Raw genomic sequence first — 17,789 nt, forward strand, 5'->3', positions numbered from 1 at the left:
AGCCTGAGCCCTCCTCACAGACATGCATCCAAAGGAGAGGGAAATGGACCTATCGCTAAGCCACGCCCCAAAATAGAAATTGTCCAATCATATCACAGCAAAAGTCACGACAGGCAGAAAACTCGGACAAAACTCGGACACTCACAAATACCAACTCTCTCCTCTCCGACTCTCCCAACAGGTTCACCTACGGCCACGCGGGCACTAGTCACAAAGGCGTGGTCTACATCTCCGGCGGCCACGACTTCCAGATCGGGCCGTACCGGCGAGAGGTGCTCAGCTACGACCCGCGGGGGGGCGGCGGGGACGTCTGGTCGGAGCGCCAGCCCATGCTGTCGGCCCGCGGTTGGCACTGCATGACGTCGCTGCACCACCTGATCTACGCCATCGGGGGCAGCGACGACAACGAGGAGAGCATCGAGCGTTTCGACATCCTGGCCGTGGAGGCGTTCAACCCGCGGAGCGAGCAGTGGACGCGCGTCGCCCCGCTCCTCAAGCCCAACAGCGAGGCCGGCGTCGGAGTCTGGGACGGGAAGATCTTCGTGCTGGGGGGCTACAGCTGGGAGAACATGGTGTTCTCCCGCGCCACGCAGGTGTTCGACCCCGAGAAAGGACAGTGGGTGCGGGGGCAGGACGCGCCCAAACGCATCGCCGGGGCCTCAGCCTGCGTGTGCGCCGTGAGGCCGCAGCCCATCAGCAGCCCGGAGAGGAAGAGGGCGGGGCATAAGGGGAAAGGCAGGCCACACCCCACCTGAAGAGGAGACCAAGGGGTGTATACTATACTATACTATACTATACTATAGTGCTTAACTCTAGAAGGACGCTGGGTGAGGTGTAGGTGGAGGATGGTGCATCAACATTAACACTTTCACTAACCATGGTAGCTAGGTAGCAAAATAGCTGGATAAATACTACTAGATTTAAAAGTGTATATCGATGGTATTATACAGTATATGTGTGTTTACATCCCACTACATCCCTGGAGGGGACCAGTGACTGCAGGAGATGAGAGGGACGAGATCCGTGGACCAGGAGCTACTGCGCCACTCCCAACAGACGACAGGACTGCCCCTCGACTTTAAAAAAAACACAAACGCTCACAAACAGACTGTTGAATCTATATCAGCCGTTTTGTGACGAAAGACAATATTCCAATATGCCTACTAACACTGGAGACTGCTGTGTGAACAGAAATGTTTTAACTTTGACATGCTCAGTATTACCATTAAAGCATAGTAGTCCATGTGTTTCAGGGTGAATTTTAATGAATTGTATATGACATATATACGCGTTTCAAATCATTGAGTCTCTCCATACAATCAATTGGATTCGAAATCGAATCAAAAAGAATCCGTCCTTTACCCTCAGTGCCTTTAACTTTCTTTGATCAAAGTTTCACAGGTCACAACAATACACAATGGTAGGAGAGCGTCCTGCAAGCCAGCCAGCCCAGGGGGGTATTCCATCAACGTCGCTCAATGAAAATCCAGGCTTATGCTGGATTTTCTAATAAATCTTGCGGGATTTATCAAAATAAACCTGGATTGTCCTTTGGTGACGTTGATGGAATACCCCCCAGATCTGCTGATAATCAGAGGGGTAATAGTACCCTGCCTGTTTAGCAGTAGTAGGCTAAAGTAGCCATGTTCCGTCCGCTTCCACAGCAGTCGTCTCGTTCCCCAGTGACGCCTCTCTCTCTCACTAAGCTCTGGTCCTCAGGGCCTCAGAAGGGGTAGTATGGATGAGACTTCATCCTGGTGAGAAAACAACATTATGTTCTGGTCAAAATCACTGAAGCCTTGTTATTGTGTGTGTGTGTGTGTGTGTGTGTGTGTGTGTGTGTGTGTGTGTGTGTGTGTGTGTTTAATTAATAACTAAACTCAATGATTACAAAATGCTGACATCATGAAAAGTATAAATCAGCTGGCCAAAAATTATAGTGTTTCTAATTTTAGGCTTCGTTAAGGAAATGTTGTACCTTCCCTGTGTGTGTGTGTGTGTGTGTGTGTGTGTGTGTGTGTGTGTGTGTGTGTGTGTGTAAACCGGTCATCTTACCCGTCTTCACAGCAGGATCTCCACCCTCTATCCAGTCCTCTCACTGCCGCCATGTCCTCTTCAGACAGACTGAAGTCGAAGATCTGCAGACAAGACACTTCCTGGTTCAGTGCTCAGTGTTACACCAGCTTAGCCATTAACAGGTGTCAGCATGTATAATTCATCCCATTCTTATTGATTTATGCTACTGTAGCTGTTGGTATCAAGTGACACTGCGGTTCATAACTATGGTTAAACCATGATTCTCAAGTCAGTCATGAAAATGACTGACTGCCATATTATAATTATAATAATAATAATGCATTAGACTTATATAGTGCTTTTCTAGACACTCAAAGACGCTTTACAAACTGAAAAGATCGAGTAGTAATAATAAAAATAAACAAAAAATAAGTAAAAGAAAGTATAGGGGCCTAATTAAGGTAGTGCTGGGGACACATGGGAAGGGGAGGGGGAGAGGGTTAACTGGTGAAGGCAAGCTTGAAGAGGTGGGTTTTGTGGGCCTGTCTGATTTAAATGCTGGAAGGGTGTTGGCCTGTCTGATGTGGTCGGGGAGGGCGTTCCATTATGATGTTACAAACTCTCAAACCAGCATACAAACTCATGCTATGATTGCGCAAGAGCTACCTGAAGGGCCGATGAGGAAACAGTGCCTGCTTCGACTCTTCTGACTTGACTTTGTTTGTGAAAGCAATGCTTTGACCAATCCAATTATGTTAGATCAGTAATCACTTCAGAAAGGGAGGAAGGAAGGAAAGAAGGGAGGGAGGACGGGTGGATGGATGCAGTTGTAAAGCTGGAACAGGGCTCTAATTAAAGAGGGTTTACCTTGGTGTTATCTAAGATGTGATTCGGTTTGACACTCTTGGGGATCACTGCAATACCCTGCTGTACGTGGTACCTCAGCAGCACCTGAAACAAACACATCCTTAGATACAGAGCGGCACTCAGGAATACACACACATGCACGCTTGCACGCACACACACACACACACACACACTTTCTGGAGACACAGCTGAGACTCATACACCAGAGATGAGACCTGGGTCAAAACAGCATCTGTGCTCTGTGCTCTGTGATAAAGCCAGATTAGAAGAGAAGCAGTCAAATGAACTCAACTAAATGCAAATCTTACCAACCCAGCCTAAAGAGAAAGCCTAATCAAGCACACCTAAACTAATTGAAGGAAAATTACCTTTTTATATACTGTTTTATATACATATTTTGACTCAGGTCTGCTGAGACGAGTGTCTTCAAGGTAACAGCTGACTGACCTGGGCGATGCTTCGTCGATGCTTCTTGGCGATGTCCGCCACCACAGGGTCTTCTAGAAGCTTCCCAGGGTCTTTGTCTCCACGGAGACTACAGGAAACATAGACAGGCGATTAAACTTCTGGAACTATAGGTAAATGGTAAATGGACTGCACTTATATAGCGCCTTTTTGCTGCTCCAAAGCGCTTTACAACGGCCTCTCATTCACCCATTCACACACACATTCACACACCAATGGCGGCAAGCTGCCATGCAAGGCGCCGGCCCGCTCACTGGGAGCAATTTCGGGTTCAGTGTCTTGCCCAAGGACACTTCAGCATGTGGCCAGCCGGGGCTCGAACCGCTGATCTACAAACCTTGTGATCATTAGACGGCGGCTCTACCTCCTGCACCACAGCCGCCCCAAGGACGTGTATAAGCAGCCTGACCCCAGATCTGTAAGTGCTTCAGACAACTCCTCTGACTCCTCTAATCTAGCCATGCCAAATGCTTACTATAACAATGACTGGCATGAATGGTGGAGCAGGTACAGATACAGAACTGGGACCAGTTTAGCTTAGCAGTTGTCAGTAGTAGAGGATGTTGTAGTGTAGTGGCTATATGTCAGCAGCAGCATCGGGACTCACAGATCATCGGGTCTCCCAGGGGAACCAAAGGGACTGAAGGCAGTGACGGCAATGTTCCTGGACTTGCAGAATTCCACCAGCTCTGACTGGACAAGGTAGGGATGCAGCTCCACCTACAGGGGAGGGGAGGGGGTAACATGTTTGTGAGGTTCTCAGAGTATTAGAATTGTTGTTTCTCAGGACAACCCCATGTACTGCAAGTCCTTGAGCACCTGATTGACTGCAGGAGGAACCTTGGCCACAGAGAGCAGCCTCTCCAACTGAAGGATGTTGAAGTTGGACACACCGATACTCTTCACTTTGCCTGACGCTTTCAACGCCTCCATACCCTGCAGCATAGCACACAGCAGACAGCACAGACATGTATGTGCAGCACAGAGCAATACACTACACTTCAAGATACTAAAACAGAGTTAGGGTCCATTCAGTTTCAAATGAGGAAAATCTTTGAAATTCAATTTAACGGAAAAGCAATAAGCAATTTTCTATGAATCCCTGAAACTGAATTGGCCCGAAACTTGTATGAAACACTAATCCCAAGAAGAGAAGTGAATACGTTCTCATGAAATTATTTATTGATGAAGAGAAAGAAGAGAAAGATAGTTACCTTCCATACGTCCAGATAGTCAATGTCAGAGGTGAGTTCTACTCCATCTTTCATAGGAAACATCTCATCATCCACTTTCTAGAGAGAATGACATAGATGATGTCATAATCAAATCAAACTTTATTTATAGAGCACATTTCATATTGGGATGAAACACAATGCACTTTACAGGAATGTGAATAAAAACAATTAAAACACAACAAGAGGAAAGCATAAGAGGATAACAGAGACTGCAGTGTAGAGACTAATGCATGGTAAATAAAAGCTCCAATTTTGTTAGTAAAATCAAGGCAAATATATTTATTTGGGTCCTGGTATCTGGGTCCAAGCCCGGGATGTTGGCCCTCCATAGAGTATCCAATGCCAGGGGTCTGTAAGCGTGTTTAGAAATAAAACAATAGAGTTTGGAGACTAGGACACTTGTGCCACCAGTGTGGTGAAGAACTGTGTGCAATGTATGTGGTGTAAGAGGAGATTGCAGAGGAACTCCACTAGCCTTCAGAGCAGCTCTCAGTAGTAAATAAAAGAAAAATGAAGAATGTGGCAAATCAAACTCTATGCATAGCTCTTGAAAAGTAAGTAAACCCTAGTTTCCGTAAATGTCTCCCAATGTTTGGAACGTAGCCAAGTTATCAGGGGTCTAAGCGTGAAGGCCCAGTAATAGTGTTTAACATTTGGAAGGGACAGACCGCTGTCTTTCCTGTCCCACTGCATTGTAGAGAACTTACTGCCGTTTAAACGTTTGCCTTGCCATAAAACATCATTTGTTACAGCCGTTTGGAGCTTACTCCAGTTCTCTGCCTCTGCGTTCTGTATAATTTGCAGTCAACCAATAGTTTTCTTCAGTAGACCAAACAATGGATTGTTGCAGTAATCAAGCCTGCTAGTAATAAAAGTATACATGAGTCACTCAGTGTCAGCCTGAGGTTGCACCGTAGCAATGTTCCTTAAGTGATATATGTTATATATCCTTATAAGATTTAGTCACATTCTTGATATGAGTTTCAAAATGAAAATCTGAGTCAATGACGACGCCTAGGTTTCTTTGCCTGGTGCTTGATGTAATACTAGTGTCTCTAACTTCTCTAAGTATGCAGACAGTTTCTCCCTTTCGGCTTTTGCTCCAATGACTAGTACCTCTGTCTTATCTTGCTTGAACTGGAGGAAGTTCTGTGACATTCATACATTTATGTCCGCAAAGCATTTCACCAGGGAATCAATCGAACTTAAATTGTTGGGTGGTACAGAAACGTACTGGTGTCATCTGCCTAACTGTGGTAATTAATATAATGCATCCTGATGACCCTGGTAAGGTTTGGTCACTTTGGTCACTGGTAACGTGTGGTCACCAAGGACAGCAAAATCCTCCCAGCCAGTTAGATCCAGTTAGGTCCTAAATCAGTCCATGGGTCAGAGAAATCAACAAACTTCTCAAGGCTATCAATAAAGATATCATGGTCCACAGTATCAAAAGCTGCTCTCAGGTCCAGCAGAACCAGGACAGGCATCAGGATTCATTTACGGCATTTCGTTATCTGGTACTCTGCAATAACAATACAATTGAATCGAATCGAATCGAATCGAATTCTAAGCTCCTCAACCAACCTTGATCAGTGGACTTTAGCAAAAGTACAGTTGGCAATAAGGGGGGGGAAAGACTTTAGAGATTAATGCAAAAAAAAAAAAATTATGGTGGATGTGTAACCTGGCCAAGTACAGCCAGGCTCAGCTCAACTTAGTTCAGCTCTGTGATTCATTAGCGTCTCTGCGTGCCCACCTTCAGTCCCACAGGGAAGTGTATCAGGTAGAGGTCCAGGTAGTCCACCTGCAGGTCAGTCAGGGACTTGTTCAGGCCCAGTGGGATGTCACCGGGGGCGTGGAAGGTACTCCACAACTACACACACAAAACAAGACAGGGGTTGATCAATGGTGATGTATTACAAAACGTAAACAAATCAGTATATACAGTATTGAGAAACAAGGCCCCTTACCTTACTGACGATGTACATGTCCTGGCGTCGGATGATGCCCTGCTGCATCTTGGAGCGCAGCGCCTGACCGATCTCAGTCTCATTGCAGTAGCAGTAGGCTGTGTCGATGTGACGGTAGCCAGCTGCGATAGCAGTCTCTACCGCCCCCTGGACCGATTGTAGGTTTTTGCCCTAACCAACAGAGTCCAACAATCCACACAGACCAATCAGCTCAACGTGAAATAAAAAGTCAAGTCAATTCATGAATAGTTAAAGTGTCTTTTTCACACACACACACACACACACACACACACACACACACACACACACACACACACACACACACACAAACAGAGGGTACCTTCCAAGTCCCCATGCCCAGAAGGGGCATGCGTGCTCCGTCATTCAGCTCTATGGAGCGGATCACACCCGTTTCCTCCTCCATGTGATGTGTTATATAGAACAGAGCGACAGAGAAAAAGCCTGAAGAACTTTCACACACGGACTGGCCTTCCTCTTTACCTACTGCACTGTCACATAGTCCCTCATTTCCTCGCCCACTCTCTCTCTCTCTCTCTCTCTCTCTCTCTCACTCTCTCTCTCTCTCACTCTCTTGCTCTTATCTTTCTAGTTAATCATTGAACTACGTAAGAAGTACTTCACCACTATTGTGTATTTATGTGTACACTCAGTAACTGAGGGCTGTCATGAAAACTCAGGGAATGTTGTAAAGGTCACTTTACACACACACACACACACACACACACACACACACACACACACACAGGCACACACATACACACCAAATGTGGTATGAAAACTGTAATATTATGTGTATTTGCAAATGTAAAAAAAAAAAGTGAACGTGTTTTTGTTGTGAGATAACCTAGAGTACATGTTAAGGTGGTCATTAATGTGTGTGTGAATGGGAGCCACATGTTCTGGGCCACAGGTTCGGGCCCTGGACAGTCTGGACGGATTGATGGCAGCTGCTGGATTGAAAAAATCAGGTGTAGTGCTGAGGCACAAATGTGTACATTTCAAGCCTGCAAACTGCGACACTTTAAATGAATGTGCAATAACACTATGTGCAATATGACAACCCTAGTCGTTTTATCTGTACAGTATAGTATAGTGGATAGTGTACATAGCCTTTATTTATGTAAACCAGCTCCTTTCCCTTCTTGTTTTTTTTCTTTCCTAGCACCAGGGGAGCCACCCCTCCCAAATTTCGTTGTTTTGGTACCTGTACTATATTAATGACAATAAAGACCATTCATTCATCACATTGTGACTGTGTTTAACCTGATTTTCCAAACTGCAATACACACATTCAACAGATGGTAGCGCTATAGTATCAGTAATGATACAGTTATTATAGACGACTAGTACTACAACTACTACTACTAGATGTGAATGTGATGTCTATCATGTCTATCAAAATGATCAAATGAGCCATCGTCCTGGCATGAGTGGGTGTTGGTTTCAACGCACCTGTTGTTTGTCCTTCCTCCGTTTGCAACAAGAAACTCTGGACCTTTTCATGAATTAAAGTCGTCTTAAAAATCCAAAGTCCAAAAAGTAACAAACGAAAGTAATATATTATGTTGGTGTGGTGTGGTATGTACGCGTGTGTCAATGTTTTTTTGTATGTGTGTCACTTCTGGGTCGGGCCTATCCCCGATCTGAATTCAATAGCAACGTTTAACAAACAAAGGTATCAAACAAAACTTGTAACAAACAAAACAATACATATTTTCTAATGTGGTGGTGGTTTATCGTGATGGTTGAAAAACTGTGTCGCACCCTCACGTGTCAGGACTCATCAAACCTAAGCAAGGAGAGATCACTTCCTTATTGAGCGAGACCCATTTTCAAAATAAAAGTCTTACAAATATATCCATCTTATAGAATAGATAGATGGGCCAAAGTACCACTTTCAAAATACAATTCAAGAAAGTTCTTTTCATAAATAATAATACAAAGCTTTTTGGCTCCAACAACTAGAGTAGAGCTGCAGTTATACTAGTGTGTGTGTGTGTGTGTGTGTGTGTGTGTGTGTGTGTGTGTGTGTGTGAGTGTGTGTGTGTGTGTGCGTGTGTGTGTTTGGGGGCAGGTAATCTCCAAATCTCCAGTCGATTTATTTATCATTTGCTAATGATAAATTCTGGATTTATATAGAAGCTTACACCAGGTTCTCAAAACACTTATCCTCTAACCATGTGTAGCACCCACCATTTTGCACCAGAAAGCTCACAGCACATGATAGACACAGGTTCCACACAGCCCTAGATAGAGACGAGCGCTTACTGGCAATTAATATTCCAGATACTTATTTCACCATTACACTCACATCCGGTCTGACTGGACACAAGGATTACCGCTGAGAGTATTAAAACATTGTATGGATTGGCATAAGTCCAGGCCTTGAAACTAGCATGTAGCCTTGTATACGTGTGTGTGTGTGTGTGTGTGTGTGTGTGTGTGCGTGCGTGCGTGCGTGCGTGTGTGTGTGTGTGTGTGAGAGAGAGACATTTAGAATCACAAGCCAAGCAAGCAAAACATCTATTAAAGCTTTATTTTTGTTTAAATAACGTTGCTACTGTCATTTTATATGACAGTGAAAATAAAATACAACAAAACATTCAACATTTAATCAAGATTAATAAGTAGATACAATATACAGAATATCAGAAAAGTTTGGTTAAGTGCCTGAGCATGCATTCTAACAGATTGTACAGAGTCAGTGTCTTAAACCAAACACATGCAAGAGAGAGTACTGTAACACAAAACTATAGTAAGGCTACTGTCGGTAATCACATCTGTTCTTCAGGTTCCATCTGTTTCACTGGTCACTCTTTGGCCATGCTGTCAGAAGTTGCATCCTTAACTTAAAAATGGGTTTAACCACTAACCCTTACTTTAACCCTTTCCCTAACCCCAGCAGCGGGTTCATTCAACCAAGAAATTAACACTCCATGAGATCCATGAGAATTGACAAAACCATGAACACAAATAATTAGACAAAGTAAAGGTTAACATAAGATGGCCATACAAAATATAAATATCATAGGTCAGCTTGTAACATGGGGTTAGCAAAGATGAACCTCCATTGACAAACCTTTGTTCCCACAGTGCAACTGTCCCTTCTTTCTCGTACTCTCTTCAACCCCCTTGTCTCTATTATACATTCGCTCTCGTCCCTCTCTCGGTCCATTCTCTTTGGTCCCGCCCCCTCTCTCCGCTCTCTGGTCTCTCATTGGTCCAGCTCGTTGCTGTCTTGGCTGCGGGGTCGGTAGTGGCGTTGGCAGAACTCCCGGATGCGTCCACATGCCTCCACCATCAAGTGCTCCGGTACCGTCACCACGATACGGAAGTAATTTGGGTACTCGAATGCCTACAGAGGAGAGACGAGTTGTTAATAAAAAAACGAGGATATTTCTCTAACCATGTATTGATAAGATAACATTATATGGATGTATGGATGGATGGATGGATGGATGGATGGATGGATGTATGGATGGATGGATGGGTGGATGGATGGATGGATGGATGGCTGGGTGGATGGGTGGATGGGTGGATGGATGGATGGATGGATGGGTGGATGGATGGATGGATGGGTGGATGGATGGATGGATAGATGGCTAGATGGAGTAATAGATAGATGGAGAGATAGATGGCTGGATGGACGGATGGGTGGATGGACGGATGGGTGGATGGATGGATGGATGGATGGATGGATGGATGGATGGATAGATGGATGGATGGATGGATGGATGGATGGATGGCTAGATGGAGTAATAGATAGATGGAGAGATAGATGGATGGATGGATGGATGGATGGATGGATGGATGGATGGATGGATGGATGGATGAAAGAATATATAGATATGTGTTTTACTGTAGCTGGTAGGCAGAACACAGACTGCTCAGTCACGAGGCGCTCAGTGAACTCCACATCGTTGTGGAACTCTGGGAAGTGTTCCATGTCAATTCCCACCTAAGAAGAAAGAAACAAACCCACACTTTAATCCCCATTACGCCCCTACCTCTCCTTTCCACGCCTACTTCAGCCTTTTGAAGGTAGAGAGGGTGGCTCTGCCACGCTAACACACAATGAACTACACCTCTACGCCACTACTACAGCACGAGGGTCAGACTCACCATGATGTACATGGCTCCTGCTGGCATCACTGGAGTCAACCCAGGGACAGTAGACAGCTCAGAGAAACAGATCACAGAGTTGGACTGAGGAAGAAGCACAAGAGATATACATTATACCAATACCAAGTCAATAAAACCACTTTATGAAGAGAAATCGACATGTTACGACTGAACTAAACTAGCCAAGACCATATTCTTTTTTAACTACAACAACTAGAAATAAGAATTATAACTAAGATTCTAAAACCTGTATGAAAAGCTACTGACGGAACAGACTTCCTACTCACATGAAGGAACCTGATGGTTCTTTGGTAGAACTCCTCGGGCGTGTTGTTCAGGATGCCCTCTAGCGCCCCCTGGACAATGGTGCAGGCACCTAGAATCCTCTGGCTGAGCTTGACCAAGCCGTGACGAATCTAGAGGAGAGAGAGAGAGAGCATAACAGCATACATTAGCAGCCCCATCAGAACCTCCTAGGAAACACAGTCATAAATGTGTACAAGTGTGCATGTGTAACAATGTATGTGAACATGTATGTGTGTGTGTGTGTGTGTGTGTGTGTGTCTGCATGCGTGCATGAGGGTGTATCGTTGTATGTGCACACATGAGTACATGTATATTGCTCTATATTATGTTCAGTTTGACATATGTATTGTATGGGCTGAAGGACATCATGTACCTCTGATCCAAAAATGTCTGATCCAAAAACGTCCTTCCTGTCATTGATGAGGATCCAGCCCAGCCTCCAGCCAGGGACCAGCCAGCGCTTGGCCAGGCCGCCACAGGCCAGGATGGGCACGTCACTGCTCAGGGAGGCCAGGGAGTGGGAGGTGCAGCCGGGGAACACCTGAGAACAGAGATACACACTCATCTTAATACAAAACCCCCAAATCGCTATACAGTGTTGCATAGAAAAGCAATAACAAATCATATCTGTGTATTCTTTGTTCGTTTGCCTCAGTGTGTGTGCAAGAAATCAATTAAAATCAATCAATCAAAACCGTTAAGCGTTAGAAATAACACAAATCGGCAAAAAAACGACATGAGATTTCATAACGGTTTGTGTGTATTGTATATATTTCCGTGTAACATCTGCAGGGCAGAGAGAGAAACGGCGAGAGCAATTGAGACTATACTTTCTGCCAAAAGAAAGCGGGGAAGGAGAGCCGTACAAAAGGGAACGCAGTGTTCAGTCAGTAAAGTGGAGTAAGCTGGCTTTCATTAGCACTGAGACCTCAACGTATGGAGGCCGGCGGGGGGGAACCGCCTCACGTCTGATTGGCCAGAGCCGAGTGATTGATGACTGGGAGAGAAACACAGTCGAAACGTAACCTCAGTTATTCTGACCCTAGTGGTCAGAACTCGTGAGCTTGTTTTTCACAGAGAGAGCAGAGAACATCAGACTACCCAGACAACATCAGGCCTCCACGCAAGCCCCTCCGTTGGCACCCTGCCGTCTAAAGAAGGGGCCCTCCTCACATCTCCTCCTATCCTACCCCCAGTCCCACCCACCACCCACCCACTTGTTCCCAGCACACTCCTCCAGCCCAGCCCAGCCCCCCCCCAGCGCTCTCATGCTAGACATCTCAACATCTGCATTAATTGCAAACATATGCAGCAAAAAGTGCACAGTCATTCTGATGTTGGATGTTCTGATGGAGGGAGTGGGACAGTGTTGTTCGGAGGGAGAGAGAGAGGGGAGGGAGGGGGGGAAGGGGGCAGTTCTGAGCCCCTGGAATTTACATGAACGCGACAACCCCATCCGCCCCCCCCATCCCCCCCCATCCACCAAATCCCACTCTTTCTAACGGAGTATGCACATACTCCGCACAGACTGCGGTATATGGTTGAAGTCCGGAGCACAATTCAACTGTTTTCAATAGTTTTCTGCTGTGACGGGGAGCTCTGGGTGCTCTGCTGTGATGCGGAGCTCTAGCCTCACATTTACCTAACAACAGCAAAGTATGCAGGATATGTAAACCTTTCTGCAGAGTGAAGGTAGGACAACTGTACTGTACCTTCACTTGCCCTGGTTGACCTGGCCCCCAGCCCTGCTGCCCAGCCCCGCAGCACGTACCTCTCATTCACCACACAGTGGCATCGGTAATCCCCCCAGTGCTGAGGTGGACGTGTCAGGGCAGTGCTCTGGTACAGGCAGCAGAGCTGACCCAGGGGAAACCTCCCCGTCACTAGTTGATGGAATGTGCCTCGTTGGTAATACAGGAGGCCCAGTGGCCCAGTTTCCAAAGCGTGCCAGCACGATGGCACGGGCCATCACAGGCCTCGAGCCCAGAACCAGTAGCAACCGCCAGCTCTCTCCAGAACCACCTCACCTCTTACCTGCTACTATGTGTATTACATTTACATCTACATTTTTGGCATTTAGCAGACGCCTTATTCCAAAGCGACTTACAATCAATACATTTGACTAAGCAAGTGAATCATCAATCCACCGGTTAGAGGAAGAGTAATCTAGCTCAGGCCCGGGGCCATTGGCAGTCTCCGTGATAGAAGTTTTCTTCTTTTTAAATGTATTTTATAGACACTGGAGAAACAGAGAAACAGTACAAGGGGGGCAGTAGAAGTCTTGGGGGACACAGTAAAGGGGAAAAGCGGGTGTCTCAGGAGACGCAGTGCTGTCTCAGGAGGAGCAGTTAAGGTGTAACCTGAAGAGATGGGTCTCCAGTCTCCAGTGTATGTCTGTGTGTTTGTGTCTGTGTGTAAACTCACCATATCGCCATAGATCTCATCAGCCAGGATTGGGACGCAGCGCCTGGAGGCAACTAAACAAGAGAGTCAACACAGACAAGACAGTCGGTGAGGCGGCCAACAGGGTACACTACTCTCAGGCATACGACTCCAAAGCAGACCTCAAGATACATACTTGAAATGGTTCCAGAACCCTGAGGTGTGCTTGATTTAGCTTGCATCTTACACTTCAGAGACTATTCTATTGCTTCTGTTGTGCTTGCCAAGTAGTTAAATTCAGCTCAAGTTTGCCCAGGTTTGCTCCATTCGGTTGTTAAGTCGTGACGTGTTTCCGGGTCCAACGTAGGCTGAGGCGCTCTCTTCGAAATGCCTCAGTAATAATAATAATTCATTATATTTATATAGCGCTTTTCCGAGGCTCAAAGACGCTGACAAATATGGGGAAAACTGGAAAGTGCTGTGTCCCTTGTTGTATGAATAGATCCGAGTCTAAAAAAACGATTGAACTGTCATTCTACCGCTGTAGTACACTGGTACTCTGGTGCGGGGAATTTCTGGTTTGGACCCGGGAAATTGCTAAACGTCACGTTTGACGTCAGACTTAACAACCGAATAGAGAGGAGGATAGGCTCATGGTTCCATAGTTGACCAGAGGGTACAGGTGACTGAACAGGACTCACCTGAGAGGATATTCTGTAGGTGCTCCTTACTGTAGACCGAGCCACAGGGGTTGGAGGGGTTGTTGACGATCACACAGGCTGTCTTGTCATCGATCAGACTCTCCATGTGCTGCAGGTCGATCTCCCAGGACCTTTCGGGCTGTACGCAGATTAAACAGAAACACCAGAGAGTGGATACCACCATTGGGGAGGCTACATGTGACACAGCCTCTCTTTGTTTGATGTATTCACCTCTCTCTTTTCTCTGGCAATGCATGGGTCACCGGGTTCACCGGTAGGCTATAGCACTTTTTTTTATTATCCACCAGCACTTAATATAGAATATCTGCTCTAAAATGCAAACCCACATACAGTAAAACTATAATCAGGGTATGTACAGGAATCTTGAGGTTAATTTCAATACCTTTCTAAGACTTTTTAAAGACCTTGTCAATATTTTTCCAGACCTCACCGCCACTTCGAGCTGTAACGGTTTACATCAGTGACACCTTTAACTTAACAGTTTTAGTTTGCAATAGACTAGACCTATCATACAACAGAATGTCCAGTTCATCTTTGTTTTTTATAACAAATAATAAATAAATATTTATAAATATGAATAAATTCACGAACTTTTACTAAAAGTTTTTAGGACTCAAACTCTTTGGAAACAGTCTAATTCAGAAAAATACCTACAAAATTCAAGACCTCATAAAATCGTGATAAGACTTTTTAATACTTATTAAGGGTCTTGATTTTCCCAAAATTGATTTCTCAACTTTTAATACTTTTCAAGACACCGCGGACACCCTGATAATAGAGTACCACAACCTTTATTTACATTTAATTCCACTTCAAGTCGGCTTCTGTCCTGTACTCACCAGCAGGTTGTAGAGTTTGACCTGGATACCCATGGACATCGCCAAGGTCTTGTAGAGGGAGAAGCCAGGGCAGGGCACCAGGATGTTGTCACCAGGGTTACACAGGACACTGATGGCCAGATCAATCGCCTGGCTACAACCACTGGTCAGAATCACATCCTGTATCAGAGACAAGAGAGGGAGATGGGAAAGAGAGCAGGAGATGGTGAGAAGGCATGGGTTTAATGTTTAAAACCACTCTTGTTGTAATTTTGGGAGTGATTGCTTTATTGAGTCAAGAATAATAATCACCTTTGCCTCCAACGGGGCCTCGGGACAACTGTAGAAGTTTGCCACCACCTCTCGGCTTTTCTGGTATCCTGTCAATGAATAGGAGAGAACATTATTGACACACATCTGCAAAGAGAAATATTTCAAATGAACTAGTTTGCTGTGAGAATCAGGTTGTTTTCATGAGAGCTCCCATCATCATCACTAGGAGAACTTTTCAGTTAATTTGCCAACAGACTATTGGCTTATTTTTTACCCACAAATATTATTTTAACCCCTAGGGGTTACCCAAGTGCCCTTGTACTATGTGCCTCTAGCCCTACACCATCCCTGTCTCAAAACACTCTTGCTTCATCTACTTATATAGAACACCTTCTAGAATCTTCTTGTAGAATCTTGTTATCTTATCCAGATAAAACGTTTAGAAATACTGGGCCAAGAGAATGTGCTAGTAATGTGTGGGTCTTACCAACAGAGGGAGCGTAACCATTGTATTTGTGTGAGTCTATGGCATCCTTCATAGCCTGGAGGACTTTGTCATCTGTGGGCATGTTCCCAAACACGGTGGGATCCCCTGAGGGAGACACACATGAGGGTTACATGAGAGGAGGGGGCAGGGGAAGAACAACAGAGAGAAGTAAGTTGTAAGAGATAGAGAGAGAGAAGGCAAGGGTAGAAGAAAAAGGATGTGGTCTGTCTGTCATAGAAGACATGAAAGGCAACAAGGAGAGATTACATAGGGTCTGGGCTGGGCGCTGGGGTAGTGGGATTCCAGAATAATCAAGGAATGCATGCATACGCAACAACCTGAGGGGTAGCCTGATATTGCCCTACAAGAACACACTTAACATAATACTTATCAGCAGAAACCAAGGCGCCAGGACTCACCTATGGAGAGAGCGATCATAGGCTTGTCTGGGTTGGGTGTGAGCTTCATCCCGTCTACGATGGCACGGATGGGGTTCAAGGTGTTGTTGGCCATCTCCGACGGGCCGATGTCCCATCGCTGTCTGCGGCTCCGCGGTTTGGCGGAATGAATACTTCCCTTGACGTTGACGTGATGATGGACACCGTTCCCGTTGATTCCTTTCCCATTGACGGCGTTCCCGTTGGCAGTTTTTCCATTGACACCTTTTCCATTGACACCATTCCCATTCATTTGGATCACATAGGGTTTATTATTCTCCATGTTGTAGACTAACTAATTGCTGAAGGCGAGAAATTTGATGACAAAAAAAGAAGAGAAAAAAAAGAAAATTGTTCCTGAATTGTAGCACAATAATATCATACAGTAGGCCTACATCATGATAGTAAATAACTTGATTATTATATTATACACAACAGTAATAAACAACTGACAACTGAAAAATATCTTATCAAGAAAAAAAGAAAATATGATTTGGTCGACAAAAAGATCTGAACAGAGAAAACCCCGACATGTTGAATACAAACTCCACAGATGGACAGTGAGAAGTCATTGAGCTCAAACACGCACGCATGTGAATAGAAATGCAACTCGGCGTTGAGCACCTGGTGAGCAGAGCCCTCTGTCGATCGGACTAGTTCATCAACTTGTCAATGCCTAGAAATCTCAGAACATACGATGTTCATTTTCCATTTCTACCCTTATAAAAATAAAAAAATAAAATAATCCAAATTCCCATTCTATAAGTCAAGTCGGCTCTGAGCTAGATTAAAAAAAAAGATAAAAGAAAAATCAAAGAAAAAAAAAAAAGATAAAAGAAAAATCAAAGGGATCCAATGCAGAACATTTAAATTAAATATATATTCTGGTATCTTCATAAAACAATAGGCATCTTACATTGGCATCTCCCTGGAAAAAAATATAAAATAGTTGGTGTCTGCGTAATTCTGAACATGCAAGCTACCTTTAGTAAACAAGAACAGTAACTTTTGAATCTATAGCTCACATTACCAGTAAATAAGATGGATATTTTCTTTACTAAAGAAAAGTCACATTTCTAATTAGAAATAGATTGAAATAAATTCATGAATATCTAGGTAATAATAGGCCTTATAAATACCTTTACAATCTTAAAAGAATGTCACACTCCAAATGCAGGAATTCAAGTCAAATACTGTATATGAACATAGACTGCTAAAGTCCGTTATAAAGAGGCTTTATAGCAAGCCCCCCGAAAATGGGTGTTGAACCCTGCCCATATTTTCATTGGTGGAGACTGAGGGTTGTGCCGTACACCCCCGTTACATAATTCAGATTGTATAAAACACCTCAAGTCAAGGTTTGGGTTACACTGTATCGTTTAACCCTTTCAGCAGACAAAGGCATTGCGCTAGAGGGGAGATCACTGAGACCCCTGCTTGTCCTCGCGCGTAAATGCGCAGAGGTGACGGGCGCGTCCCGCGGGGGGCTGCACAATTGCATTAAGACCTAGACCTAAACAAAACACGTTTTGTTAATTTAACAAAAAGTGTTTTACTAATGTCTAATATTTATAGTAATAAATAATAAATATTAGTATACATATTAATAAATAATAAATATTAGTATAAATATTAATATTTGTTATGTAGAAGTTGGGTTTGAGAGAG

At 44.6% G+C, this 17,789-nt stretch overlaps 3 protein-coding genes across 3 annotated transcripts in view; 1 reads left to right on the plus strand and 2 right to left on the minus strand.

Annotated features, from left to right (window-relative positions):
• The window catches only part of klhl36 (kelch-like family member 36), an 8,498-nt gene extending 7,295 nt beyond the window's left edge, over nucleotides 1-1,203 (plus strand). Inside the window, exon 7 of the mRNA XM_080545061.1 lies at nucleotides 182-1,203. Coding sequence (XP_080401187.1) covers nucleotides 182-755 — 574 coding nt within the window. The 3' untranslated portion in view covers nucleotides 756-1,203. The remainder of the gene's footprint in view (nucleotides 1-181) is intronic.
• A 42-nt stretch (nucleotides 1,204-1,245) lies between these two features.
• On the minus strand, nucleotides 1,246-7,120 carry LOC308170576 (aldose reductase-related protein 2). The gene is made up of 10 exons (XM_080545379.1): nucleotides 6,894-7,120; nucleotides 6,554-6,724; nucleotides 6,340-6,456; nucleotides 4,563-4,640; nucleotides 4,168-4,284; nucleotides 3,956-4,068; nucleotides 3,331-3,418; nucleotides 2,884-2,967; nucleotides 2,056-2,138; nucleotides 1,246-1,754 (listed from the first exon to the last, which is right to left on the minus strand). The coding sequence occupies exons 1-10, from the start codon at nucleotides 6,975-6,977 to the stop codon at nucleotides 1,724-1,726; spliced, it is 966 nt and encodes a 321-aa protein (XP_080401505.1). The 5' UTR covers nucleotides 6,978-7,120; the 3' UTR covers nucleotides 1,246-1,723.
• Nucleotides 7,121-9,095: 1,975 nt separating this feature from the next.
• On the minus strand, nucleotides 9,096-17,391 carry tat (tyrosine aminotransferase). The gene is made up of 12 exons (XM_080545392.1): nucleotides 17,261-17,391; nucleotides 16,104-16,423; nucleotides 15,685-15,789; nucleotides 15,237-15,304; nucleotides 14,946-15,104; nucleotides 14,086-14,224; nucleotides 13,427-13,479; nucleotides 11,376-11,543; nucleotides 10,984-11,112; nucleotides 10,697-10,780; nucleotides 10,434-10,532; nucleotides 9,096-9,929 (listed from the first exon to the last, which is right to left on the minus strand). The coding sequence occupies exons 2-12, from the start codon at nucleotides 16,402-16,404 to the stop codon at nucleotides 9,789-9,791; spliced, it is 1,446 nt and encodes a 481-aa protein (XP_080401518.1). The 5' UTR covers nucleotides 16,405-16,423; nucleotides 17,261-17,391; the 3' UTR covers nucleotides 9,096-9,788.
• Nucleotides 17,392-17,789: the final 398 nt, after the last annotated feature.

The sequence above is a fragment of the Nansenia antarctica genome (genome assembly GCF_963989245.1).
Source record: "Nansenia antarctica genome assembly, chromosome: 14".
Classification (NCBI taxonomy): domain Eukaryota; kingdom Metazoa; phylum Chordata; class Actinopteri; order Argentiniformes; family Microstomatidae; genus Nansenia; species Nansenia antarctica.

Bases quoted from the DNA above. Each gene is read 5' to 3' on its own strand.
- LOC308170576 (XM_080545379.1), bottom strand. From the start codon at position 6,977: ATGGAGGAGGAAACGGGTGTGATCCGCTCCATAGAGCTGAATGACGGA. The intron at 4,069-4,167 runs GTGCTCAAGGAC...CCTCCCCTGTAG, and splicing joins TTCCTCCTGCAGTCAATCAG to GTGGAGCTGCATCCCTACCT. The intron at 1,755-2,055 runs GTAAGATGACCG...TTTTCTCACCAG, and splicing joins AGATCCTGCTGTGAAGACGG to GATGAAGTCTCATCCATACT.
- tat (XM_080545392.1), bottom strand. From the start codon at position 16,404: ATGGAGAATAATAAACCCTATGTGATCCAAATGAATGGGAATGGTGTC. The intron at 15,305-15,684 runs GTAAGACCCACA...ATTCATTGACAG, and splicing joins TGGTTACGCTCCCTCTGTTG to GATACCAGAAAAGCCGAGAG. The intron at 10,533-10,696 runs GTGAGTCTGACC...CTTTCTTCTTAG, and splicing joins CAGGAGCCATGTACATCATG to GTGGGAATTGACATGGAACA.